This window comes from Sciurus carolinensis, chromosome 15 (assembly GCF_902686445.1).
Source record: "Sciurus carolinensis chromosome 15, mSciCar1.2, whole genome shotgun sequence".
Taxonomy (NCBI): Eukaryota; Metazoa; Chordata; class Mammalia; order Rodentia; family Sciuridae; genus Sciurus; species Sciurus carolinensis.
Window position 1 is genome coordinate 2,883,012 of NC_062227.1, and position 27,560 is coordinate 2,910,571.

Here is a 27,560-nt window from a genome sequence, read left to right on the forward strand (position 1 = left end):
ACTGAGCCGAGCCTCACTCACATGGTACTGCTCACCCTGCCCAGGACTCAGCTGAGGCCTGTCAAACTGGCACCTCTCCTTACAGAGGTTCTGCTGAGCAGGGGGAGAAGCCCTACCTGGAAGCCTAAGTGGTCCTTATAGCCTGACCACCTCCAAAGAGCACCCTAGCAGGAAAGGAGCTGGAAAGCGCATTCCTTCTGCAGGTCACCAGGCATGACGGGTGCGGTCAAGAGCCAGTAACGTGGGCTTATGGAGTACACGAGGCTGCTTCTGTGGCCCACCCAGGGCCACCAGCCACCCCCAGTGTAGGGCTGCTCCAGAATGCCACCAGATTGTCTTAAATCTGAAAAGTCACAGTTCCCGCAGCATCAGTGACACACAAGGCAAGCAGGAGTAGCATCAGAGCAGCTAAAAAAGCAATGTTTTAAAATGCACCAGTGTTTGGTGCCTCCAAGTCCAAATAATGGCATCTGAAGACAGTAAAGTCTTCCTCATGCCATCTTCTATATGAATTCTGATCTAGGTTTGCAATCTTGCAGACTTTTCTGGAACCACACACTAAGTTTTCTGATAGCAAGCAGCAGTTACTAATCAGACCATTCTGGAGGCATCCTGGGGATCCAGATCCACTGTCACCTCTCTGAAAACCAGTTGGTGGTTAGGGACAACCTACCAGGCCAGCTGTGGTTATACATCAACTTCTGAGACAGTGTGATCCACAACTGTTCGTGACCAGCTGTATGACGACCTCAACCAACAGGGCTTATCATGAGTTCTCTCAAAGACCGACTTTGGGAACCAACACATGTCATTCCAGGACACAAATCCAGAAGGTACTGACCCCTGTAGGAACTGACAAGGACAGTGAGGCAGATTTTGAAGAACCACCCTCTAAAACATAAGTACATCTGATTTCTTGTCATGTTTTCTAAAAGTAACCAAAACATAAACAGCGATCTTTGTGTGTTCAGGGAAAAAAATAACAATGTTTACATTTTATTTTTGATGTAACGAAGCCGTATTTACACAATACATTCACATTTTTAAATATGTTACAGTTCTCTATAGAAAAACCATTCCATTAAAATGCAACAAATGATCTGGATTGAATCTTCAAAATATTAAGTCAAATCAAAATCTTATCAGAATTCCAATTTAATTTCACAAGCCCATCTGCAGAAAGAAACTGAAGAGAAATAGGAATGAAGAATGGGTGACGAAAAGAGAAAAACGTCCTCTTCCCTCACTGTGGAGATGCCACAGATGCCATCCCTGCTGCTCCCGCCTGGCTCTGCTGTTGGTGTACCAGGGAATGGCCTGCAGGCAGAGGCCACAGGGCAGAGCCTCCCCGGCCTTCTGAGGGGAGGCTGGGATGCTCCTCTTGCCCACACTTCCGGCTGGGCCGGCTGCTGGCTGCATCCGCTGAGCAGTGCTGTTCTCCCCTGAAAGCCGGAACACTGTAAAAAGGCCACTGTAAACACAGGCCATGGCTAAAACGGTCTCCACCCTTGCATCTGGGTGGCGACTTTCTCGCCTGCGGGCTCCTCTTTCTCCTTCTCTCGCTCCTTGTTCCAGTCCTTCAGGCCCTCTGGAAGAGAAGTGTCCTCGTCCAAGCTGCCAGTGCCTTCCACGAATTCTTCATACGTAGACTTTTCTGCGAATGGTCTGGGGCCCAGAAGTTCAACCATATCATTTTTATCTAATACTTCTTTTTCTAACAATAGAAGAGCAACCTGAAATATGAACAACTTCCAGTAAGTACAGTTACTCAGCAAACACTGTTCAAAACCAATGTTTTTATTCATAGTTGACCTCACTTCAAGAAAGGATCTAAGATAAATGAAAAAGATGTCACATAAATAAGGTCACATAATACTGGAGCAAGAAGTGCAGAATACTGGAAACGACAAATGTCTCTCCTGAGCCAGACGTCACACGCATGGGTACATCTACAGATGAATGACTACATGCTTGTGAAAACAGGGCTCTCGGTTTGTTTCCTTTTTGTGTCACTGGGGACTGAACCCATGGGTGCTCTACCACTGAGCTGCACCTCTAGCCCTTTATTTTGAGATAGGGTCTTGCTAAGTTGTCCAGGTTGGGCTCAAACTTGTGATCTCCATAGTAGCTGAGATTTCACTATGTTTCCTTTTCAAAGTAAAGAATATACTCTTCAAAGTAAAGAATTTACTTTACTTTTTATGTGCTGTCCCTGAGCCATCAGCTTGGGGTTGTCTCACCTGTAACTCTCACAAGCAAACTGAAACTTCCTTCACAGCATTTTCTGTAGCCCATTTTGAATGGTGCTTCACCTGATCACAGCCAAGCAGCCTGTGAGTTATTTAACTTGGGACTTCCTATTAGACCATACCCAAAAAAGGGAAAGGCCTAGTAGGAGCCAATCAAGCAGCTTCAGCACTCTGCTTCAGCGTTTGGCTCCTGTTACAGCCCAAAGCTCTCTAAATAACTTCTACAACATCTTCTGGTTTGGGGCACTGCTGGATTTGTGATTTCTTTTTTGCTCAAACTTCATTTTTTTGTCTCAAGTTTTCCTTTTAATGGTGCTTCTACACAAAGAAATTTCTCAAAGGATATGTAGAAAGTAACAGGTTTTGTGGGGGGGACAGATTGGAAGAAAGGACATAAATGGGGTGAATTGTGAACAGAAAAAGCAGAAAACAATCGGGAGAGCTGGGGATGTAGCTCAGTGATAAGTGCTTGCCTAGCATGCAGGAGGCCCTGCGTTCCGTCCCAGCACAGCAAAAACAAAACAACAAAAAAACAATAAAGACAACAAGTCAGGCACAGTGGCGCACACCTGCAATCTCAGCAACTCCCAAGGCTGAGGCAGCAGAATGGCAAGTTCGAGGCCAGCCTCAGTAACTTGGCAAGACCCTCTCTCAAAATAAGAAATGAAAAGGGCTGGGGATGTAGTACCATGGTAGAGCACCCTTGGGTTCAATCCCCAGCACCAAAACAGATAAATAAAATAAAAAAGAAAGAAAGCAGTGCCTCTCTGGCAGTGCCCAGTGCACAGGACGCTGGGCAAGTGCTGCCGGCCTACCCTCCTCTCCTGACGCCAGGGCAGACGTGGCCCTGCCCAACTCCTGATGCACAGATGAGTAAGCTGAGGCTCAGGATTAGAGGCACTGGTGCAGCTCTGCTCTCAGGGGACTCCTCCTCCTGCTGGCTCAACGCTGTAACATGTTTAATTTTCTCTGAGTAGCCAGACGCATTTCAAGAACTCTGTGGAGCACGTCAAGATCTCACCGTGTTCAATTAACTTTCTTTTGATAAACACACTGCAAACATGGAGGGTAGGATAACTACCCGTGGGGTTTAATGTCCATGACCTCTCTGAGCATCTACGGAGGGTTAAATGTCCAGGACCTCTCTGAGCATCTACCGTGGCCACGCAGAACCCTCGCTCTCCAATCCCTGGACGCAGGCGCACGTGAGCCCACAGAGCTGCGCGCCCTCCCTCCACTGTCTCCTACAGCTTCTGTCCCACAGCCTGGACCTCCACCCACCTCCACTGCAGGTGCGCAGCCTGCTGCTCTGGTCCTGGGTATGGAGACTGAACCTGCTGCCACCTCTCCTCCTGTCCTGCCTGGGCTGCTGCAAAGTGGTGCGTGGGGCCTGAGGGCTGCTTCTCTTCCATTCTCTACATAACAGGCTGCCTGTGCTTCTGATTTCTGCCGCTGCCCCCAGAGCTGTCTGAGGAGCACCAGCTGCCTGAGCCGCCTGCTCTCACTTTCCACCCCTTCAAGGTGGTGCTTTTAATCACACCTGCTGAAAATTCTTTAAGGACTCCTGGAAAACATGGGGCCTGGGTTTGATTATTTTTAAGGCCACTTCTAATTCTAAAACTGTTTTCTCCATTTTCTGCTGGCTCAGGAGGGCTTGGTGCTGTGACCACAATGCAAAGGCCCAAGCCTGCCCTCCCTGAGGCCTGATCATCCTTCAAGGTGCAATTCGAGCCTGGTTTCTACAGAGCTTCCCATGCTCTGCCCGTGCCACCTTCTCCTTTCTCCGGCCCCTGCTGCGTCCTGTCTCAAGGACAGCGCTCACCCTCCAAGTATACTGCACATCTGTGAAGAGATGGAACAATTCTGGAATCACCTTACACAGGCAGTCTTGGACCTAGCTTCTCTGAAGACCCCTTGGTGAACAGCACAGCTTACGATATGCTTTTATTGGCCTGGTGCGGTGGCGCACGCCTGTAATCCCAATGGCTCAAGAGGATGAGGCGGGAGGATCACGAGTTCAAAGCCAGCCTCAGCAAAAGTATGGTGATAAGCAACTCAGTGAGACCCTGTCTCTAAATAAAATACAAAATAGGGCTGGGGATGTGGCTCGGTGGTCGAGTGCCCCTGAGTTCAATCCCTGGTACCAAAAAACACAAAATAACAATATGCTTTTATTTGCATCAATCCTTCAAGAGGATTCTGGTTCTGGTTGTGTGGATTCTGAATACTTAAGAGGTTACTGAATTCAAGAAGCCCGCTGCGTTCAGAAAGGGCCCTCCCTTCAGCAGTGCCAGCAGGGGGCACACAGGGAGACCGGAGCACGCCCCTCTGGAGGCCCCCACGCTGACGTGCTTTTCGCCTGCCATTCCACTTGCCTAGTTTGTCTAACTCTCATCTCTCACTACCTGTTTACTCAAGAGGCAGAAAACAAGGGTAAATTCCAATTAGGCAGGTGTGCTTCTTAGGAGTCCTGGGGGAGCGTCTGCCCGAGAGTGGGGACGATGCGGCCTGCTAGGGACCGCAGACCCTGAGCATCAGAGTGAACGAGTGCAGGGGAGCCCGAGGGCGACTTCTCGGGACTGGACGCTGGCTGGACCTCTCCCTGCAGGGCAGCATGGGGACTGCACACAAGACTGGCCCCTACCTTCTCCACCTCGGCCTTCTTCTCTGTGAGGAGGGCGACGGTTCTTCTATAGGCATCGTTAATAAGCACGCGCACCTCGTCGTCTATGAGCCTGGCGGTGGCTTCGCTGTACGGCTTCTCTAGCACCATGTCACCCTGGCGTGGGAGGTCAAAGGAGATCTGCCCCACCTTCTCATTCATGCCAAACTGAACAATCTGGAAAAGAACACACGACCAGGGTGGTTATGAATCATCACGCTGCAGCCTGGCAAAACCCACATGGTGGCCTCGAGTTGGCAAAGTGGACAGGAGGTCCCAGGCAGAGGTAGCAGGAAGGCTTCGTGCTCACCAGGAGCACACAACCAGAAACACACACAGCTGCACGAACAAGTGGGGACAGACCCTGATGGTGCTATGACTCTGTGTGCGGGAGGCAGGGAAGCCAGGCGCAGAGGCACATGCAACTCAGGAAGCCGGGGCAGGAGGACGGCAAGTTCGAGAGCAGTCTCAGAAATTTAGCGAGGCTGCAAGCAACTTAGGAAGACCTTGTCTCAAAATAAAAAAATAAAAGGACTGGGGATGTGGCTCAGTGTTTCAGGGCCCTTGGTTTTAATCTCTGGTATCAAAAAAAAAAAGAGAAGCCAAGAGGACCCGAGAAGATGCACCCCATGCTGCCAACAGGTTCACCCGGCCTGTGCCGACCTGAGGACAGGTGGCAATGGAGGGGCACTGGCATGTCCCTGTGCCGTGAGTTCGTAGAGAACTGGGCCGTGGGGTAGTGTGTAGGAGCCTGCCAAACTAGCCAGCACCACGTGAAGCGGCTTCTGGAGGAAGATCCAAAATGACTAGAAAGGAAAAGCCCTCATCCAAGTGGGAGCAAGAGCAGAGGCCAGAGGGCTCAGCAAGCAGGAAAGCAGGTCGTCCCACTGCATGCAAACCAAGGAGGAACCAAAAGCCACACCTACCCTCCTCCCTCCTAGAGGTCAGGAAGACAGAGTTCATGTAAAAATGGGCAACAGAAAAAAATCCTGAGTAAAGTCATCATGAGAAAAGAAGAGTAAGATATGGAAAGTATCTCACAGACAGAATGAGAGGGGTGAAAAGACTAGTCCATGACACGAAGAGCCTGTGACCTCCGTTCTAAGAACAGCTGCGAGAAGTCAGAAAAATGCCAGATAATACAAAAGAAGTGCACGCTAGAACACCTCAGATGATGCTGCAGAATGCAGGAAAAAGTCACATTAAGAGAAAGAAATCATCGTGATTTTTGTGGTACTGGGACTGAGTGCGGGAGTGCTGCCCCTTTTTATTTTGAGGTAGGGTCTGGCTAACTTGCCCAGACTGGCCTCGAGGTGCGGCCCTCCTGGGCAGCTGGGATTGCAGTGCGTGCCACTGCATCCTCAAGGAAGATTTTAAGATGACTAGTAGAGAAAGTTAGAGAACGTGACAGACACACAAAACAGGCAAAGAACAGTCGCCACACAAACAAGGGGGTTCCCACAGGAAGCCGACCATATCAAGTTCAAAGGCGGTGACCTCTGTCTGAGGACACGGGCACCAGTGGTAAGCGTTTTCAAAGAAAGCAGTGACCGATTCTGACAGGCCAGGAGAGGTGACTGCCACGGTCAGTGGTGAGGGATGGGCCTGCAGAGGTTCTGAGTCCAGGGCTGGCCTCCTGTGGGACCACAGGGTCACTTCAGGGCAGCACCCTAGGACATAAGCTCGAACACTGCAGCAGAACACGGGGTCTTCTCAGGAACAGACTTCGTGTCAGCCTTGCCGTAAGGGCTGGACCCCTGAAACCCGACCCGACCGCGTTCTTCAGAGCCGTGAGTGACCACCAGTCTCTCCAGCGACCCTGCTTCACGTACTCACTTGGGCGTAGGCACTCTGAGTGACTTTCCTCAAGTCATCCTGCGCACCAGTTGTGATCCTTCCAAAGAAGATCTCCTCAGAGACACGACCGCCCAAAGTCATGCACATCCTATCCAGGAGCTGCTCCTTGGTGTACAGATACTGCTCCTTGGGCAAATACTGAGCATAGCCCAGTCCTTTGCCGCGCGGGATGATGGACACCTGCGAGAAGGAAGAGAATGCTGAGGAACCCACCGCCACGTGCGCCGAGCAGAGCGCGTCAGACGACACACTCACCACTGAGAAGCAAGCACACAGCTGGGCAATCCGGCCTTGCGAGATGAGGGTGACTGAGCCTGGGGGTTCTAGAAGACATTTCCTGCCTTCCTGTGACACTCAACTGAATCTGTTCAGCCGTGATGAAAGGACCTGGTGAGTGCAGGGGACTCCTCTTGAGACTGAGCAGGTGGACTCACTGTGACTGTGACTGCCGGCCACCCCCACCCGGCCTCAGAGTAGAGGGGACGGCTGGGCCATGACACTCAGCGGCCTTTGTTTTCTTTCCTACTCCTCTTTCTGCAGTTAATTTTTTTAATTAAAAAATCACTTAACTGCAATTTAGTTGAGGGATGCTTTCTATACAAAAAATGAACCTATTTTAAGTATAAAGTTGTGAATTTTTCTGACCATAACTTTCAACCCCAATGAAGACACAAAACATCATCCAAAAAGTTCCCTTGCACACTTCCCGAGTCGATCCTCCTTCACACCCAGCCCCAAGCAACTGCAGATATGCTTCTGTCCACACAGGCAGAGCTGCAGGAGAACTGCAGTAAGTGCCACCTGCAGCACGTGCCTTGCGGTCTGCTTCCTTTCCTGCCTGAGGTCCGCTCACGCTGCTGCGTGTTAACAGTCACGTGTTCTTTATGCTGTGCATCATTCCACTGTGCAAACAGATCCCATATCCATTTCATTCTTGATGCACACCAGTGTTGTTTGAAATTTGCTGATAAAGCTATAATGGTCTTCGTGTGGACATGTTTTCATTTCTCTTGAGGGAATAGCAGGGAGTGGGATCATCTGGTCATTTGGAAGTGTGTGTTTGCCTTTATGAGAAAATACCAAGATGTGTCCTGGGAGGGCCACCCCTCCTCCATTCCTGCTGCGAGCGGGAGGCTCCGCTGCTCCACACCTTACTGCCACTAGGGGGCTCATTTTCCGACTAATGATGCTATCTTTATGTGCTTAACGCCCATTCATGTAGCGCTTTCAGTGAAGCTTATGCTCAAATCTTTTACCCACTGTTTTACAAGGTGGCTGATTTTCTTATTGAGTTTTAAGAGTTATTTATAAATTCCAGATACAAGTTTTCCGACACACACATATATAAAAATTTTATATATATATAAAATACAGTATTTTCAGTGTGTATATGGCTTGCTTATTCAATTTTCTTAATGGTGTCTTTTGAAGACAGTTTAAAATTTTAGTGAGATTCCATTTATCAACTGTTTCTTTTGTGCCACAAAGGTTTTTAGTATGTTTTCTATAATTAGCTTTTTTGGGAGGCAGAGAGTAGTACTGGGGGGCCAACCCGAGGCGCTCTACCTCTACTGAGCAGCATCCCCGGTCCATTTTATTTTTGAGATAAGGTCTTGCTAAGTTGCCTAGGGTCTCACCTATTGCTGAGGCTGGTCTTTAACTTGCAATCCTCCTGCCTCAGCTTCCCAAGTCACTGGCATTACAGGCATATGCCACAAGTCTGGTTTAGTTTTAGCTTTTGTGATCTATTTCAAACTCACTTTTGCATACGATACAAGGTTCAATGTTCAAGTTTTTCAGACGAACACTGAGTTACGAGAAACGTGTTGATAAGAAAACCTTTCCTCCCTTGAATCATGTTTTTCTTTTGAAAATCCATTAATCAAATGTGTGTGGGTGTGGGTCTCTGCCTGTGCTGCCCGTTATCTCTGAGTGGGTCCTCTCCCCAGGAGCAGGTTTCATTACTGAGCTGTACAGGCTTGAAATCAGGTGGTAAACCCTTCAACTTTGCTGTTAGCTATTACAGTTCATCTATACTTCCACACAATTTTAGATTCAGCTTCACAATCTCCACAAAAATATTCTACTCAATTATGATAAGAGAATAAAATGAAACTACAGAGCAATGTGGGGAGACTGACATAACATTCCATGAGCAGTCTATTTTTACTTAGGTCTGGTTTATTACTTCAGTATACAGGTCCTACAAATATTTTCTTAACTTTATCCCTGCATATTTTATGTTTTGGGATGTTCTTGAAAAATGCAACTGAATTTTTATTTATTATTTTTTTGAATTGAATTTTTCCAATTTCAATTTCTAATCATTCATTACTAATATTAAAAAATATTGACCTTGAATTCTGCAAAACTGCCAACTTTAGTTTTAGTGTCTTCTTTGTATGTTATTTAGGATGATTTACATATGCCCTAATGTTCCCTTTGTAGGTCCCCTGCTTCAGGACACCGCTCCATTCCCAGCTGCCTCTGACACCACAAGGCCGCTGGGCCGCTGGGCTGTGCCATACGGGTGTAGGAATGCACACGTGAGAGCAGGAAACTTGACAGCCTGTCAAGGGCAGCTCTGACTCGGGGACTTTTGCTTCCACCTCTGCTTACTGTCCTGTCTGGCTCTCTGGGTCTCCTGTGCACAGTTATTTTTATCAGTCAGCCAGTGATTTTCGCAGCTGCTCAGATCTGGGTTCAGCCCTCTGCAGCCTTATTTCCAGTGTTTTCCTATTAAGTTTTCGGTATTCTTTAAATCCTGAACTCCTCTGCCACTTCAAGACGGCCAGTGTATTCTACACTGTGGTACGGAGCTCACGGAGGAAAAAAAGGCACACTTTCCCAACACCTGCCACTGTGGCCACCGCTTTCCAAAAGTAAGCTCTCCCCAGCTCCGCTCTACATTTTTTTCCCCCACTTTTTAGAATTTTGAGACAGGATCCCATGAAGTTGCTGATGCTGACCTCAACTTGCAATCCTCCTACCTCAGCTGCCCAAGTCACTGAGATTTTATAACTGTGTGCCACCATGCCCAGCTCTGTTCTACTCCTGGACATTTTCCAGTTCCTTTAAATAGTTTTCTGTCCAACTCTGATAGCTTTTCTACAGGAGGGTTTGTGTAACCACTTCATTCAGTCATTACTAGTTTTGCCAAATTCTTTTGAAGTGACACATGCTACACATCTATCTGCCCAGCAGCACCGCTTCACCTTTAAGAGGGGGTCTGCATGCTCCAGGTACCAGCCAGCGACCGCATGCCCTGCTTCGTGGTACGCCACTGTCCTCTTCTCCTCAGGCTGCAGAACCTGGGTTTTTTTCTCCAGGCCTAACAAAATAATAACAAAAACACCCAAACAACTATTTTAGTGACACTGACATTACAACACAGTTACAGGGCTGGATTGTGCTCAGTGTTAGAGTGCTCTCCTGGCACACATGAGGCACTGGGTTTGATCCTCAGCACCACATAGAAATAAATAAATAAAAATAAAGATACTGTGTCCATCTACAACTAAAAAACAACAACAAAAAAGTTACAAAATGCTATGCACTCCCTTTTATAAAATGTACTTTAAAGACTTCCCATGACAATTCAAAAATTCTTAATCAAGGTCAGAATAAAAGCAAAGGGTCATGTTTGAAGTACATCCAACTACAGCAAAAATGCATTCACTCAAAAAAACAAAGGTCGAATGATCTGTCTGATAAGCGGATGATGACACATAATGGGGGGTGGGAGGGGTTAGTGTTAGGGTTAGGGTTAGAGAGGGGGGCAAGAATGGAGGAAGGAGGGACTGTATAGAGGGAAAAGAGGGGTGGGAGAGGTGGGGAAAGGGAAAAAATAACAGAATGAATCAAACAACATTACCCTATGTAAATTTATGATTACACAAATGGTACGCCTTTACTCCATGTACAGAGAAACAACATGTATCCCATTTGTTTACAATAATAAAAAAACCCTAAAAATAGACAAAATTAGTTTAATGAAAAAAAAAAAAAAAAAATGCATTCACTACCCAACTATCCAGGCCCCCTTTATCCTAACTCTTCCACTCTTTTAGGCTACACATCCTGTTTGGTGAAATAAACAGAAATTTAAAATAAAATTCAGTAGTTAGGTTAAAGTAAAACATAAAACTTGTAGAAAAGAAAGAACTCTGGAAAGGTTATCACTGCTTAGTCTAAGTATTCAGGATCATTAAGTCATAGATAAATAATAATGCTTGCCACAAGAGACCAATTGGAGTCTCTTCCTAATGGAAGGGAGGTGATAAAAAAAAAAAAAGTTCCCAAATGACACAACCCAAGACAAATAAATTCTACAGAGCTGTCAGGGTCAAAAGTTATGAAGGGCAAATTAACAAGCCCTCTGTTTTCCAAAGATAACTGCTTTTTCTTCCTCCTCCTTTTTTTGCAGGGCTGGAGCTTTAACCCAGGGCCTTGGGCATGCTGAGCAGGCGCTCTATCACTGAGCCACACCAACCCTGACAGCCTGATAAATACTTCCTGCTTATTTGAATAAAACAAAGCCTTTTCCCCACCGTGTATCACAGGAGTTTTTTGCTTTCTCCGTATGCTGCCTTATTATAAAACAACTGCTTATAGCTTTGGCTCATGGTGGCAGCATGGTGAACAGGCAAGAGCCACCTCACAGCAAGGGAAACAGGGTTCTGGCAACAAGAGTGCATAGGGCAGGCCTTACACAGAAACAGGAGACGTTTCCTTTGCTTCTGGTTTTGCCAAAACAGAACCTGCTGGCCTCACATTTGATGTATTGGCCTCCTGGCCTGAGAGGTTTTCAGTTGCCTTACCACCAATCACTCGCTCGATTGCTTGTTCAAAGTGTTTCTCATTTATGGAATCCGAGAGGTGTCTTGCAGCAATCAAAGCAGCCTCGTTACAGACATTGGCGACATCAGCTCCTACAAAAGGAGCATGGAGAACAGATGACCCATCCACATGTGGTCACGCTGGCTAGCAGCACATTACAGAGGACTAACTCAGTTAACTTCTCAGCAAGGGGTAGACTGGCTAAGGGTTTTATTTGGACATACAGTTCAGTTTGATTCATAACTTCAAGGTATTTTAGCATTTAGTACTAGACTGGTACAATCTTGGCTCTCCAAAATGATATAACCACATTAGTAGTGAATAAATAATTACAAACAACTATTTACTTTAATATAGACCATAAGACTATGTAACAACAAAGACAGTATTGAAGAATGCTCACTAGTTGACTTAGTTTCACCATCTCTGCTGGGAGAATGACTTATGTACCTAATAGGTAGTATGCTTACATAAAATAATAAACATAAGCATCAAAACATTCAAACAACTAAATGTAAACATAGTGGAAAGCATGCCAAGTGCTTTTTTTGTTTTGGGTGCAGGAACTGAACCCAGGGAGCTTAACCACTGAGCCACATCCCCACCCTTTTTTTATTTTGACACAGGGTCTTGCTCAATTGCTGAAGCTGGCCACAAACTGATCAGGCTGTGAGAACCATAACCTAATCAGTACACTGATCCTCTGATGGGGTCAACTGGGTGGTGCCTGTAGGGAGATGGGATGTGGCCAGAGGAGGTGGGTCCCTGGGGGCGTGCCTTTGGGGTTTATGTTGTGCACTTGTGGAGCAGAGCTCTCTGCTTCCTGAGGCCATGTTCCCAGCTGCTTTCCTCTGCCTATGTTTGCGCTATGATGTTCGGCCTCGCCCTAGGCTCAGAGCAACAAAATCCGCTGTCTATGGACAGAGACCTCTAAAACTGTGAGCCCCCAAATAAACTTTTTCTCCTCTAATTGTTTTTGTAAGGTTTTTTGGTCACAGAAGCAATAAAGCACCATCAAATTGTACACTTGAATATTATGGCATGTTAATTTTATCTCAGTAGAATTAAAAAAAAAAAAAAAAAAAAAGCACTTGGGAATGGTTCCTTCAATATCTGTCAGTATAAAAACCTGCCATGAGAGGGAAGTGGGTAAGGCCAGGTGAAGTGAGGCTGGGCGTGCATCAGTGACCGTTCCTGAAGCAAGTAATGGGTGCTGATGGGTGCACACTACACTGTCTCCTCTAATTCTAGTGTGTTCAAAATTTCCCATAATTAAAAGGTAAAAATTACTAGGAAGTCCCAAGGTGGACCACCAAAGTGAACTGGTACTTGTCAGTGATTTAAAAGCACTAGAAAGAGGACTGTGGCTACTTCCACTCACCTGAGAACCCTGGAGTTAAAGATGCCAGTTTTCTGGCCAGCTTTTCCTTCTCTAGGGTGCTATCCAGTTTCAGTGGTCGGAGATGAACTTTGAAAATAGAGGCTCTTCCTTTTATGTCTGGTGGACCTTTGGAAATTATTTTTAAGGAAAAAAGTCACTGTGAGATAGTCACACCTGAACCCACAAGACTGTGGAGCCAACCCAGTGAACATCGTCTTACCAATAAAGATCTGCCTGTCAAAGCGCCCCGGCCGCATCAGCGCTGGGTCCAGGATATCTGGTCGGTTGGTACCCGCCAAAATGACCACGTTTGTTGTTGTGTTAAAACCTGAAAGGATGATAATGAAACTATAATCAATTAAATGGCATGGGACAGAGGACAGGTGCATCTGTGGAGGATGAGCACCCATGGTCTTGGCTACATCCAATATGGTTTTGAGTCACAGACCTGAATTGTTCTTACTATTCAGGCTGTTCTTTTTTTTTTTTTTTTTTTTGGTACTGGGGAATGAACTCAGGGGCACTTGACCACTGAGCCACACTCCAGCCCTATTTTGTATTTTATTTTATTTAGAGACAGGGTCTCCCTGAGTTGCTTTTAGCAACTTGCCATTGCTGAGGCTGGTTTTGAACTCTCGATCCTCCTGTCTCAGCTTCCTGAGCATGTTCTTAACGATAAGAATCACGTATAAGGACTGGTGATATAGCTCAGCTGGTAGAGTGCTTGCCTTGCAAGCACAAGGCCCTGGGTTTGATTCCCCAGCACCAAAAAAAAAAAAAAAAAAAAAAAGAATCATGTGTAAGACCGAAGAGTTCTTTTAAAATAATAACATTTATTTATTTTTAACTGACACACAATTGTACACATTCATTGGGCACAATGTAACATCATTTCTTTTATTTTGGCATTATGGATTGAACTGAGGGGCAATTAGCCACTGAGCCATATCCCCAGCCCTTTGTATCTTTTATTTTGAGACAGTCTTGCCAAAGTTGCTGAGGCTGGTCTTGAACTTGCCATCCTCCTGCCTTAGCCTCTTAGGCTGCTGGAATTACAAGTGTATGCACCACGCCCAGACAGAGCACCACTCCAACGCAGGAATAAAATAAGTGAAGATCAGCTCCTAACTGGCACGTCACCGCAAACACGCTTTGTTGTTATTGTTGTTAGAAACATTCAAAAGTTTCCCTATTTTAAGGCCAAGCCCAAAAAACCAAAGAATGAATGTTTTCTCTGATAAGCGCACAATATATAATGATGGGGGATGGCGGAGGGAAGAGAAGAATGAAGGAACTTTGGATGATGTAGAGGAAAATGGGTGGGAGGGGGTGGGGATGGAAAAAAAGTTTCCCTATTTTAAAATATAATAAACAATTAATTGCTCCTGATCACAGTTACACTGCTGGTTGCAGAATGTCCGAAGTCATTCCTCTCACCTGTCTGTATCCCCTGTAATGGTTCTCCCTCCATCCCCTTCTGCTAGAGTATTAAGAACTAGTTTTCTAAAGGCGAATGACAGACTTCTTATTTACTTAAGTAGAAATTTAGAAGATGCTGTCAACTTTTGTAACTGAGGAGTCTGGTGCCCTGGGTCAGGGGAATAAGCAACTGCTATGTGGAGGAAGTGTCAGCTCAGTCTCCCACCTCTCACCCTCCTGAGAGGCTTGATTCTAGCAGGGTCGATGTGTGGCTTGTCACCTTCACCCGCAGGACCTGGACTGGAGAGTTACTGGCTGCTTTGATCTCATCGCTAAACTTGAGCTGACTGCTACAGAACACAGCAGAACCTTTATCTTCTCTTTTTTTTCTTCTGGTGCTGGGGATTGAACCCACGGCCTTGCACACAATAGGCAAGTGCTCTACCACTGAGCTACACCTCCAGCCCACTACCTTCTCATTCTGATACTGTGCCTGGCCCCCATCTAAGCCAACTGGACACCTGGCACTGTGCTTCCCCTTTCTGCACAAACAACCCAGCAGGAGGAATGTGGCACACCCAGAGAACTGGCTTTCCTACATGAAAAACAAGTTGATAACAGAAAAACTGCTACTCTTTGTCAAGGAGCACAGTGCTGGTCTTCAACTTGTGACTTTTCAACCTTATAGTGGTGTCAAAGCAACAGGCACAGAAACGCTATTCAGACTTTGAATCTGGTCTTCTCCTGGCAAGTGCTGTGCAGTCTGATCTCCTGCAATTTGGGCCATGGCAGGAAGCCACAGCACCCAGTCAGCTAGGAAACTACCGCCAGTTCACACCCTGTGCTGCCAGGCTATGGTGGTGGGCAGGTCAGGAGTATTCTTCTGTTTTTGACTTGGTCACCAAATTCACACTTGGTCACACCTGAGTTTTCTTGATGCTCCAGGATCATAGATGATTTTAAGATGAGATTAAGATTTTCAAAATTTATCTCTTATTCAACACAAGAGATAAATACACAGACATAATATCTTGTTGTATGCTTTAGTATAAAAGAGCATTTAAAAAGATATTTGATTTTGATTTTTTAAACTTGGTTTTATAATAAGAATTTTCACTTTAGACATATGTCAGACAATTAGAAAGTGCAGTTTAAGACACAAAAGGTTTGACCACTCACCATCCATCTCCACGAGCAGCTGATTGAGTGTGTTCTCCTGCTCACTCTGCCCTCCAAAATTGCCTCGCCCTCTCTTCCTTCCTACTGCATCAATCTCATCAATGAAGAGAATGCAAGGGGCGTTCTTTCGAGCAAGGGCAAATAAGTCTCGGACCTGGACAAAAGGAGGAGCACGAAGCCACAGGACAAAAGAATGTCACTCATCTTCAAAAACAACAATAAGCCTCAAGTCTCCCTTCCCATGAAGACAATCTTTCTGTGTTTCACAGTGCACATTCATATTTGAAGAGTTACAAGTAGCAAAGAAGTGGTCAATAATTAGCCATCTGGTGGGTAATGGATTTAAGGTGAGCAAATACTATTTCCATAACCCATATATTACCATAATGTAATAAATATGGACAATATCTGCTATTTTTACAATACCGACAGAAAGCATTGGACATTTTGCCCTGTAAAAAGACAACACAGCAGAGCTCTAAACTTCACGTTCGTTTGCGAAGTTCAGCTTCTCCAGGGTGCTCCGTGCCTCCAGCAGTGACTGGCAAGCAGAGGTTCCACAGGTCGAGGTCATGCTCACACAGGAAGTAAAGGCAAGGATGCTCCCGGGACCAGCACAGAGCGAGCCACAGTGCTCCCACCCCCAGTGCCACCGTGACAGAGTTGCTGCCTGCCCCTGCACTCAGGCTGTCCCACGAGCAGGCCCCTCAGGCACCCCGTCTCACCACCAGTCCCAGTCCCTTGTAAGAGACGCAGAGACAAGGCCCTGGGCCTCATGTCCCTTCCTCAAGGCTTCCTGTCACCCTGCCTGCCTGCGTTTCTGGACTTTCATTCCTACAAGGCTCTGAACACACCCCCTGATGTAACTCAGCCCCTTCTCACCTCCCCTGTGCCCTCAGGCTCACCCCTTTACCTCCCTACCTGAACTAGAACCTACACAACTCTCAAGTAGAAGGGGTCTGTGTCTTCATCTCGTGGCCAGAGCTGGGGTCTGCCTCATGTCCCATTACCACTGTCAAAATAATCCTGCTGGAAAACTCTTGCTGAGACTCATGCCATGTGGCAGGCACCCCCCCATCCCCGTACCCTCGCCAAGGTCCTCCTGTCAATCTGATGCCCTCCAAGCACTCTCTGCTGAGGGATTTCCACACCCACGTGGTTCCTCTCAGGTCCCCAACCACCTCTTCCAGAACCTTTTGGTCCACTCTGACAAGGCGAGCTCTGCCCAGATACCCTCTGAACAACCAGCCTCAGCCTCCACTTTCCGGCCACCCTGCTCCTTGGGACATCCTAGGTACCGTATCCACCAGCACTTCACTCACTGCCCAGCTCTCCAGCCCACTGCCCCACGCATTTCCACCACTCACAGGCCCTCCCTACCTTCAACTCCTCTCGGCCCGTATCAAGTCACATAGCCCCTTGTTACAAACACTTCACTCCCCCTTGTTCTCCTATTTTTCTACGACTTCTCTGCCTTATTAACCTGCGTGAATCTGTTAACATAAGATCCATCATCACTCTAACTGCTGCCAACCAAAGGCAATCCTATCAAATATAAGTTGTACCCTGATGTTTGGAAAGGAACTGCGACAGTACTTTGCGTTTCTACAGCATGTTAGACACTGGTGAAATACACAAGAGTAAAAACCAAATGTCTATTTAAAAAGTAAACTACACTCACATTTCCTGATTTTAAAACTTACAAACCAAGAGTGGGGCAGAATAGAACTGACGGTCCAGAAAAAAACCCTTGTATCTATGGATGATCAAAAATGCCAAGACCATTCAAAGGGGGTAAAACAAAAAGTCTTTTCGACAAATGATGCTGGGAAAACTGGGAATTCACATGCAAAAGAATACTTATACTATATATAAAAATTAACTCAAAAAGGATCATGGACCTAAGAGTTAAAATTATAAAATTATTAGAAGAAAATACAGATGTTCACAGCCTTGAGTTTGGCAGAACCACAAAGAAAAGATCAATGAACCAAATCAAAATTAAAATCTTCTGTGCTTCACCATTAAAAAGAGTGAAAAGACAAGCCATATAATAGGGGAAATATTGGCAAATCACATATCTGATTAGAAGGTAGTATCCAGGGTCAATAAGAAAAGCACAAATAGCCCAATTAAAAACCAGACAAAGGATCTGAACACACATCTCTTCAAGGAAGCCATGCAAATGGCTGATATGCAGATGAGAAATGCCCAACACGGAGCCAGGCACAGTGACACACCTGTGATCCCACGGACTTGGGAGGCTGAGGCAGGATGCCAAGTCCCAGGATAGCCTAGGCAACTTAGCAAGACTGTCTCAAAATAAAACCCAAAGCATTGGGGATATAGCTCAGTGGTAGAGTGCTTGCCTAACATGCATAAGGCCCTGGATTCAATTCCCACCCTTCCCTCGCTCCCCCCAAAAAGAAAGGAAATGCTCTATGTCATTTGTCATCAATGAAATGCAAATCAAAAGCAGAGCAAGATGCCACATCATGTTCACTAAGGTGGTTACATCAGTCATATAACAGCGAGTGTTGGTGATGATGTGAAGGAATCAAGAACCTTCACACATTGCTGGTAGGAATGTGAAAGGCACAGGCGCTTTGGAAAATGATGTGGTTCCTCTCACAGTAAAACCAGAGCTTTACATATTGCCATGCATGGTGAATATGTGCACCCCAGCTACCGAGGAGGGTAAGCAGAAGAAGAGTCTGAGCCCAGCCTGGGCTACAGTGAGACCTCATTTCAAAAAAACAAAACAAAACAAGACTACATATTACACAATTCCATTTACATAAAATATCTGCAATCGAAAAGCCTACAGACAGAAGTAGATGAGTGTTTGCTCAGGCTGGGAGGGGTGAGGAGGGGGTGACAAAGGGCCTAGGGTTCTAGGGCTGCTTCTTGAGGGGATCGTAGTGCTATGGAATTAATTGTGGTGATACTGCACAAATCTGAATGTACCCTAAGCTATTTAGCTGCATGCTTGAAGGTAGTGGAATCAACAGTATGTCAATTACATCTTAATAAAGCTACTATAAAATAATAATGAGCCACAAATAAAGTCACTTCTTGAAGCATGTGAGAACCATCTTAGGGCCCAGACTGTATTCTGCTGGTCAGGGAAGGTGGGCTGACGTCACAGGCCTCGCTGCAAGCTTGGCCTTGGTACTCAAGGTGGTGACTGGTGACAGGTTCCTCCAGAGACCCTGGGGTATAGGGGCATCTTCACCAAGTCACCATGTGGGGAGAATAAATGGGGATAAGAAAGAGAACAAGACTTACTCTAGCTGGACCCACACCAACGAACATCTCTAAAAACTCAGATCCACTAACAGTGATGAAGGGGACGTTGGCTTCTCCAGCGGTGGCCTTCGCTAGCAGTGTCTTCCCCGTGCCTGGAGGACCAGTGAGAATGGCACCCTTCAGATACAAAAAAAGAGAAATTATCCAAGGTATAACTCTGTCCCTGAGTCTTATTGATACACGTTAAAATCTTAAATACTTCCCTCTTAGATTTTTAGGCCTTCTAACAGTATGAAAAAGGTGATTTCAGCTAGAATCTACTAATGAACCAACTGAGATTTACTTAAATAATTCATGGAGACAAATGCAAGTTGTCTCCTAATTCACATAATTCTTTTACTCTTTACAGGTAAAGTTGGCTTTTGAATCCCAACAATTACTAAATCCAACCACTGACTTTCTACTTTCATGTACAAGTCAGTACATTTTTAGCAGAGATGAATGTGTATTTTAAACCCAGTACGTGAATTCACTTTTATGTTTATTTTCCATTAAGTGACTAGCTATAAACAGGGCCCTCTCTTTCTCATAAATATATAGGTTACTGTATTTCCAAATATCACACACGGGGTGGTAGACAGTATGGTTAAGAGATATTTTTTCCCCCAGACTTTACAAGAAAACTTTAAGGTATTTTTTAAAACTTTATTTTCTTCTTTAAAAGTCTGTTAAGAAGAAGCACAATGATGAATGCCTGTAATCCCAGCAACCTGGGGCGCTGAGGCAGGAAGGAGGATTGCAAGCTTGCGGCCAGCCTGGGAAACTAAGTAAGACCTTGTCTCAAAAAATAAGAAAGGACTGAGAATGTGGTAGAGTACACCTGGGTTCAACCCCAGTACCAGGAGGGGGAAAAGAAAGTCTCAGAAGTGCAGTAAAAAAGTCAAATACTGATGATGAAGTTAACTAAATAGAAAAAACTTCATTTAAATGATATAAAAACCATTATATTAAGTTGTAGAGATGCCTAGGTAAGATACAAATGGGTGATAAGTGACAGCAAAGCATAGAATCATGAGATATGACTTTTTATCCATATAAATAGGAAATGAAAATCAAGAAAACAATTCCCTATACAAGGGATTCCTTTAAAGTAAACTTTACTAAAGGATTATAAACAGACTTAGACATTTTTATTCATTTACTGAGCAGCTAGTTGATCCACTCAATAAATAATGAAGTTTCTGTTTGTGCCTAGACCTGGGTGCCTAGACCTTGGGGACCAGTCCCCAGGGCACAGACCCTGTCCCTGGCACAGTGTCTGTGGGTACCTTCTGGGAGCAGAGAAGGTGACCATTAGTGCTATCTCTCCTCACCATCCCCTGAGCCAAAACCCTTGGGGCAGATGGCCCACAGGGGTCTGTGGAAAGGGAACGTGGGGACAGCAGAGTGTGATAGGCTCCAGGGGACTGTGTCGCTGAGGGGTGGAGTGTCTAAATCAGACTGGAAGGAGAAGAAGGTGGATCGGGGAAGACTACCAGGAGGAGAAAAACAAATTCTTGCAGGAATACACAAAATCCATCCAACGAGGCACACTCACATAGAAACACATACACAGAAACAGACCAAAACACTCAGGTCAGGCAGAAACTAAGAGAAAAGTGGCTAATTAAAATAATCAAACTTCATAAAATGACAACTTCAGAGACCAAGAAATACTTCAAAAGGCTTTTGAGTTAATCTTCTGAAAGTGCATCTTACCTTTGGGATTTTTGCTCCTAGGTCTTGATACTGCTTCGGGTTTTTCAAGAAATTTACAAATTCCATGATCTCCAGCTTGGCCTCCTCACAACCAGCCACATCTTTGAATTTCACATCTATTTCATCCTTTAAGACCTTGGCTGTGGTTTCCCCAACACTGAAGAGGCCACCCATGCCCCGGCCAGTTCGCCCAATGCCTGCGGGCCCTCTTCTTATGGTGTACAGGAGAAAAGCAATGATGAGCACCGTAGGCAACATGCTCAGCAGAAAAGAGCTGGAGGGACGACAGGATATGGGTTTTGCTAAGACGGTTCTGCAATGTACATATGTTTTTCCAGCTGCTTCAGAGTGATTGCAAACATTTTTAATTTTTAAAAAAGCTAAATGGGCTGGGGTTGTGGTTCAGAGTGCTTGCCTAGCACGAGTGAGCCCTGGGTTCAATCCTCAGCACCACATAAAAAAAATAGTTTTTATGTCCAACTACAACTAAAAATATCAAAAAACAAAAACAACAACAACAAAAAAATTCCCCCAAACCTCTAAACATTCTAATATTTTATCTGAGGCACATGGAGAATCTTGGTGTTACCACCACTGGTGGAGAATCACAAAAGATAATACCAGAGAGAAACCTGTTCTTAACATGCACACTGTCTATTAATATTTTATTCCTATCCCAATAACCACCATTTAAGCACAGTACTGTTATTTGCTGTCATTATATCTGGGCTTCAGAGAAATTTCTTGTGCATTACTCAAGAATTTTAACATGATCCTGGTGTTAGTCTCAGAGGAAAGTTATATTGGTTAATACAGTTTAGTTGAACTTATGCAGCAATTAAATCAAAACTTTGTATGTGATTTAGGTGAAAACCAAAACCAAAACTAATTCTAATTTTTTTATTATGAAATTTTCAATGCTGCTAAAACAAGCAGTGAGAACCATGAAAAATTTACCTTTGGTTTATTTCTGGAGAAAAAGGAAAAAAAGCTGCATTGATAAGAAAAGTTTAAAGACTGGTGTAACAGAAGTCTGCACAGGTTCTGAGCACCCCTAATCTGAAATGCTTGAAAATCTGAAATTTTCTGAGCACCAACATGATGCTCAAAAATGTTAGGATTTGAAGCATTTTGGATTTCAGATTAGGGATGCTCAACTGACAAAGTCTAGGCAAATATTTCAAAAATCTTAAAAATTCTGCAAACGTGAAATACTGGTCCCAGTACATCAGACAAGGGATATTCAGCCTGTGTAGCATTGCGGCTGAGCCATGAAGTCATCACCTCACACCCTCAGGGCTGGGGTGAATCCTCGTGAAGCATCACCACGCTACATGGTATCACACAGTGCAGGCAGACTGTAAGGCTATGTGCCTAAGACTCCAGAAATCCCCAGATCTGAATGATGTTACCAGCGCAATCGACATCCTAGCCACCAGGTTGTTTTTTGCTCTTCTTACATATACAAAAAAATTAAGATTTCTTTCTGATTTTACTTCAGAACTGGTAATTCTACAGCATTTAAATAAATTCTCTGCATTTAATACAAATGAGGTAACTGTCCTCAGGGTGTGTGTGTGTGGATGAGCACTCTAAGATAAAAATAACTTCCAAATGAGCTCAAAGACTGGTTTTCTTGAATGCTAAACAAATGTTTACCTCACTGAGCCACACCCCCCACCCAAAAAATATTTGAAATACATGGAGCAGCCACTCAGACTTTTAAGTGGTGTTAGTAAAGACTAATAATCTCCAAGGGAAGAAGTAGCTCTGATGAGAGAGGAAGAATCACTTAAAACCCTGGAAAACTATGAAATATAAATGATAATTAAAAGGTGGAAATGCAACTCTTTCAAATAAAGGGACCCTATATGGACAGGACCCTGGACGTTAATACCCCAAACCACCGCTTAATCAAGACAAATGTCAATGTGTAGAAAATGAATCAATCTTGTACACAAACTAATTTTTTAAAGACTCTGGCCAAATTGAGAAAGGGCTGTTTGAGAATCTAATGTGTAACTCTGCTACCTAGTGACATGAGACATGATGAACCACCACAGCAGTTTTCAAACCATATTTAAAAAGCACTTCTTACCCGTCACTTTCAGCTATGTAGACAACAGGCACCCGATTTTCCCCTTCTATGCCCAATTCTTGCTGTAAGGTTTCCAGATTCCGCTCAAAGGTGTCTACACTGCCAATATTAAACCACACATATTGCTATAAAAACAGAAAAAACAAATACCCTAAGAATGAAGTGGAAACAAATGATGTAATTCACTTGGGGCTGACTTTTTAAAGAAGCTTTCAGAAATAGTAAAGATTTAAAACTTTTAAAAATGCCAGTAACAGAGCCTGGTTTTAATGACGTGGTGATTAAGTCACTCAGTGAGAACATTTGGCAGTCCTTAGCAAATAAGCATTTCTTTAGCAGTATTTTCCTGTGGCTCTAAAATGACAAATTCAAGAACAGAATAAAAAGACTATTAAAAAGATAACCCTCTTTACAGATAAAAATGCCTTCTTTCCCTCTTCCCAAACTGAAAACAAGCGTACATGACAACTGCAGCTGAGGCTCACTGAGCACTCACTGAGTGCCCGGCACTGTTCTAAGTCTTTCACATTCATCGACTCCCTCAATCTGCAGAACCAACCCAAGAAGCAGCAACAGGGTACAGTCAGTCTGAACTACTGTAAGAAAGACTTGAGTGCACACAGTCAGAACACAGTGCCACGCTGTCCAAGCAGCACCCTTCGGTCCCCTAGAGCTGGGGAGTCCGGGGGCCCTCGGGAGGGACACCTAAGGGACGGGGGAATGGCTGCTATACTAAAGAGGACACGAGCACAACCACTCCTTGGTATCCATAGGTGCCAAAATCTGCAGATGCTCAAGTCTCTCTTATAAAATGACGTGGTATTTGCAAATAATCTACACACCTCCTCCTCTGTGGTTTAATTCACACCTAATACATGATGTAAATGCTACATAAACAGTTGTTATACTTTATGGTTTAGGAAATAATGATAGGGGGAAAAAAATCTGTCCACGCTTAGTGCAGATGCAAATTTTTTCCCCAAATATGTTCAATCTGCAGTTGACTAAATCTATGAAAGCAGAACCCATGGACACAGAGGGCTGAATGTGTTCCACATTGTATTAGTGTCTACTGCTGAAAATGACCTCCAATTCTTTTTATTTTTATTTTTTTTAATATTTTCAGTCGTAGACAGACAATACCTTTATTTGTTTACTTTTTTATGTGGTGCTGAGGATAGAAAGCTGTGCCTCATGAGCACTAGGCAAGCACTCTACAACGGAGCCCCAGCCCGAGCTCCAGTTCTTACGCAGAGAAACCACGGCAGTGACTTAACCTGCCCACTGCCCATGTTATGTACGCGGGAAGAGGCTGGATCTGACCCCAGGCAGTCCAGCTCCAGAGGCAGGGTCCCCAGCACTGTCAAACCGCCTCTCTGCCATAAGATGCTGGTGACTGCAACAGCTCATGTTTAGGGTTTGACTAGATAAAAAGTGCTTATGTTCCAGGCATTTTACAAGTATCAGCCTCAATTTATTGCACAAAAAAACTCTGCTCTCCTTTAGCCTGCAATTGTTTTTTAAAAGTAGTGATTTAAAAAAAACCCATAAAACATTAACATATGAAACTCAGGAAAGATCAACATGTCATTCTATATTCTTCTCACCAATCAGTGTTTATAAGCAAGGAACTTCTCTCTATGCATCTAAAAATAAAAGATGGGAAGTTTCATATAACAATAGCTCCTGGTAAGTTGTTCTCTGAGAAAGATAAGAAATTCACGTGGCTTCATGCCCTAAAACATGTACCTAGCAGTTTAACCACACCCACCTGAACAGCCCCTAACTCTGCTGTCCACTGGGCAAGACGCCGAGAGCCAGGATCCCAGCAGACTCTGTGGAGCACCGTTCAGTAAACGGCACGACTAAGAGCACTTCAGAGGTGCAGCCCCTATCACTAACTCACAGGCAGATCCCACCTGTCAGGGCTCCTCACTGCTGCTGCACTGCCCCACTCTGTCTCCGGGGGGCACACCCGCTGCAATGTGAGGGGGGCTTTCTCTCAGTTCCAAATCTGCAAAGTGAAGTCATGGCTGATTCACTCAATCAATAAAATGACTTACCCCATCAACTGGAGTTTTTCCTGGTGTAAAAGTCACCCGAACAAAACGCTTATTGACAACTTCCAGTCTGTCTACCTGGAAATTTAAAAAAGTTAAACATTCAAGCATAAATTTAAAGAAATATTTCAAATGTTCTTTTAAGTTCACTTAAAATGAATATGACATTCCAGACACACAAAAAATAACCACAGCATATACCCCACGGTTTCACCCGCAATGCCAGGGAGGCTCCCCAGCATCCCTCTCCTGGGGGGACAGAATGTGTGGCAGGGCTCCCCGACCTGCCCTTACACCTGTACCACACACCTCGTAACCCTGAACAACGCCCACTCTGGCCTGCTTTTGAACTTAAACAAGCGTCTTGTTTTGTTATCTGTTCTCCCCCTTTCCTTTCCTCCCAACATCACATCCGTGTGGTTACCCACACTGACACTTCATTCTGTGGGCTGTTTCATTTGGTGAGTACACCCCAAGATCCTATGCATTCCCTGCAGATAGGCTGCTTCATTGTAAACGACGCTCAGGATCACCCCTTCCTGCATACAGTGCACACACTCCCAGGAATGCATACCCAAAGGCAGACACCTGAGGAAACGTCACCAAGGGGCTCTCCAATTCACCTGTACCAGCAAACCATTCTTATTACTCCATATCTTCACCATCACTTGATTATAAGACCTTTTCATTTTTACCACTCTATGAGTATAAAATGGTTTAAACTTGCTTTCTTTAATCACTAAGTATGTCAGATTCTTAAGAACATTCTTAAACACCTCATCCCGAGGACTAGTTCAGGAATGAAGTCCTTTGGGACAGGCCTACTTCTCATTATGTGCTCTATCAGTAAATCTGGAAGATACAAATGATAAACAGAAAGTAGAGAAGCTGACCTGGGGGAGGAACTGTTTTTGGTCTGGAAAGGAATGATGAAAAGAGTCCTATCCCCTATAAAGCTGCCTGGGAGGGGCAGACTGACTCCAAAGAGCCAGTAGGTCAGGACAGCTGGCTCCATGGAGACTCCTCTCAAGCACTGGTTAGCAACCTGGGAAGGACTACTGCAGCCCCTTCCGCACCTGGGCAAGAGTTGCTTGTGAGAACGCTGGCTCCCCACAACATCTGAGAATTATGCATTTAACATCCTCGCTTTCATGAAATGAACACTTGTTCCAAAAATCTGAGTAGAATCAGGCACAGTGGTGCACATCTGTAATTCCAGTGACTGGCAAGGTTGAGGCAGGAGGATTGCAAGTTTGAGGCCAGCCTGAGCAACTGAGCAAGATCCTGTCTCAAAATAAAATTTAAAAAGGGCTGGGGATGTGGCTCAGTGGTGGAGTGCTTGCCTAGCATGCACAAGGACCTGAGTTCAATCCTCAGTAAGGAGGGAAAAAAATCTGAGTAGATAAGAAAATTCCAGGAAGACGGTAGAGTAGGAAGCACAGGAATCTACCTCTCCACGACACAACTACCTGGTAGAATCTGTCTGTGTAATTATTTTGGAAATCTGGAGTTCACTGGAATCTCAGCTGGTCACCGGTGGCCCACTCCCAGCCCAGGACAGACCGCTGTGCTCGCGCGCCTGCAGCAGCTGCCATGGAGCGTGCCTGAGGGTAGGCTCAAGGAGCCTGTCTCCACAGACCAGAAGGCTGCGCTCTGAATGCTGCTTCTGATGACAGAGGAGCAAAGGGGTGCAGCCAATGCCATTCCCCTCCCGCGAATGAAGTGCGTGCTAGGGAATCTACAGGGCCAATGCCTTCTTCTCCTCTTCATCTCTCTTCCCCCATCTGCAGCCAGATGTTAAAGACCAGGACATTCAAAGCAACTGCTTACACAGGGAAAATCAGACCATGAATGTTAAGGGAAAGGCCAGGCTCAGAAAAGACCTCAGCAAACCTTAGGTCTACTCCTTAGGCTGATCCTTGCCACAGAAACAGTCCATAATAATAACAATAACAACGAACAAAAAAACACAGCAAACCCTGGAGGAAAGGGAAGAATCTGATGTTCAGCTATAATATCAGATTCAAATGTTCAAATGTCTAGTTTTCAATGATGACATCACAAGGCATATGACAAGATAGTGAGACATGGCCCATTCAAAGGAAAAAAGTAACCAACCGTCCCTGAGAAAGTGCCCACAGCAAACATACTAGACAAAGAGTTTAAAATGACTGCCTTAAAAATGCTCAGAGAATTAATGGACAATGTCAAGAAAATGACCAAACGAATATCAATAAAGAGATAGAAAACCTTAACAGAAATGAGGAATTCTGGAGCTGAAAAGTACAACTCCAATGAAAAATTCACCAGGGGAATTCAAAGGCAGCTTTTGAGTTGGCAGAAGAACCAGTGAAGAAAGAAAAATCTGAAGAAAAGTGAATGGAGTAAAGGAACCTGTAGTACACCATCAGGCAGATCAGCTCATCCAGCGAAGGACCAGAGCAGAGCAAGCGAGCGAGACAGAGAGAGAGAGAGAGAAAAAGAGAGAGAGGGGGAGAGAGGAGGGAGGGGGAGGGACAGTGAGAAAGAGGGAGGGAGGGAGAGAGAGAGAGGAAGAGGGGGAGAAAGGGTGAGAAAGGGAGAGAGAGAGAGGCAGACAGTGAGAAAGAGGGAGAAGGGGGAGAGAGGAGGGAGGGGGAGGGACAGTGAGAAAGAGGGAGGGAGGGAGAGAGAGAGAGGAAGAGGAAGAGGGGGAGAAAGGGTGAGAGAGGGAGAGAGAGAGAGGCAGACAGTGAGAAAGAAGGAGGGGGGAGAAAGGGGGAGAGGGGAAGGAAGGGGGAAAAAGACAGCAAGAAAGAGAGACAGTAAG

The 27,560-nt window shown here is 45.1% G+C and overlaps 1 protein-coding gene across 2 annotated transcripts in view; it reads right to left on the bottom strand.

Moving 5' to 3' along the window:
• Nucleotides 1-966: 966 nt before the first annotated feature.
• Nucleotides 967-27,560, bottom strand: part of Afg3l2 (AFG3 like matrix AAA peptidase subunit 2) — a 52,205-nt gene continuing 25,611 nt past the window's right edge. For both annotated transcript variants that reach the window (XM_047526112.1, XM_047526113.1), the window contains exons 6-17: nt 24,755-24,829; nt 22,692-22,816; nt 20,594-20,867; nt 18,875-19,012; nt 15,587-15,740; nt 13,209-13,316; nt 12,989-13,114; nt 11,589-11,699; nt 9,984-10,099; nt 6,748-6,948; nt 4,894-5,088; nt 967-1,733 (exon numbers count right to left, since the gene is read on the bottom strand). In XM_047526112.1, coding sequence (XP_047382068.1) covers nt 1,491-1,733; nt 4,894-5,088; nt 6,748-6,948; nt 9,984-10,099; nt 11,589-11,699; nt 12,989-13,114; nt 13,209-13,316; nt 15,587-15,740; nt 18,875-19,012; nt 20,594-20,867; nt 22,692-22,816; nt 24,755-24,829 — 1,866 coding nt within the window. In that variant the 3' untranslated portion in view covers nt 967-1,490. The remainder of the gene's footprint in view (nt 1,734-4,893; nt 5,089-6,747; nt 6,949-9,983; nt 10,100-11,588; nt 11,700-12,988; nt 13,115-13,208; nt 13,317-15,586; nt 15,741-18,874; nt 19,013-20,593; nt 20,868-22,691; nt 22,817-24,754; nt 24,830-27,560) is intronic.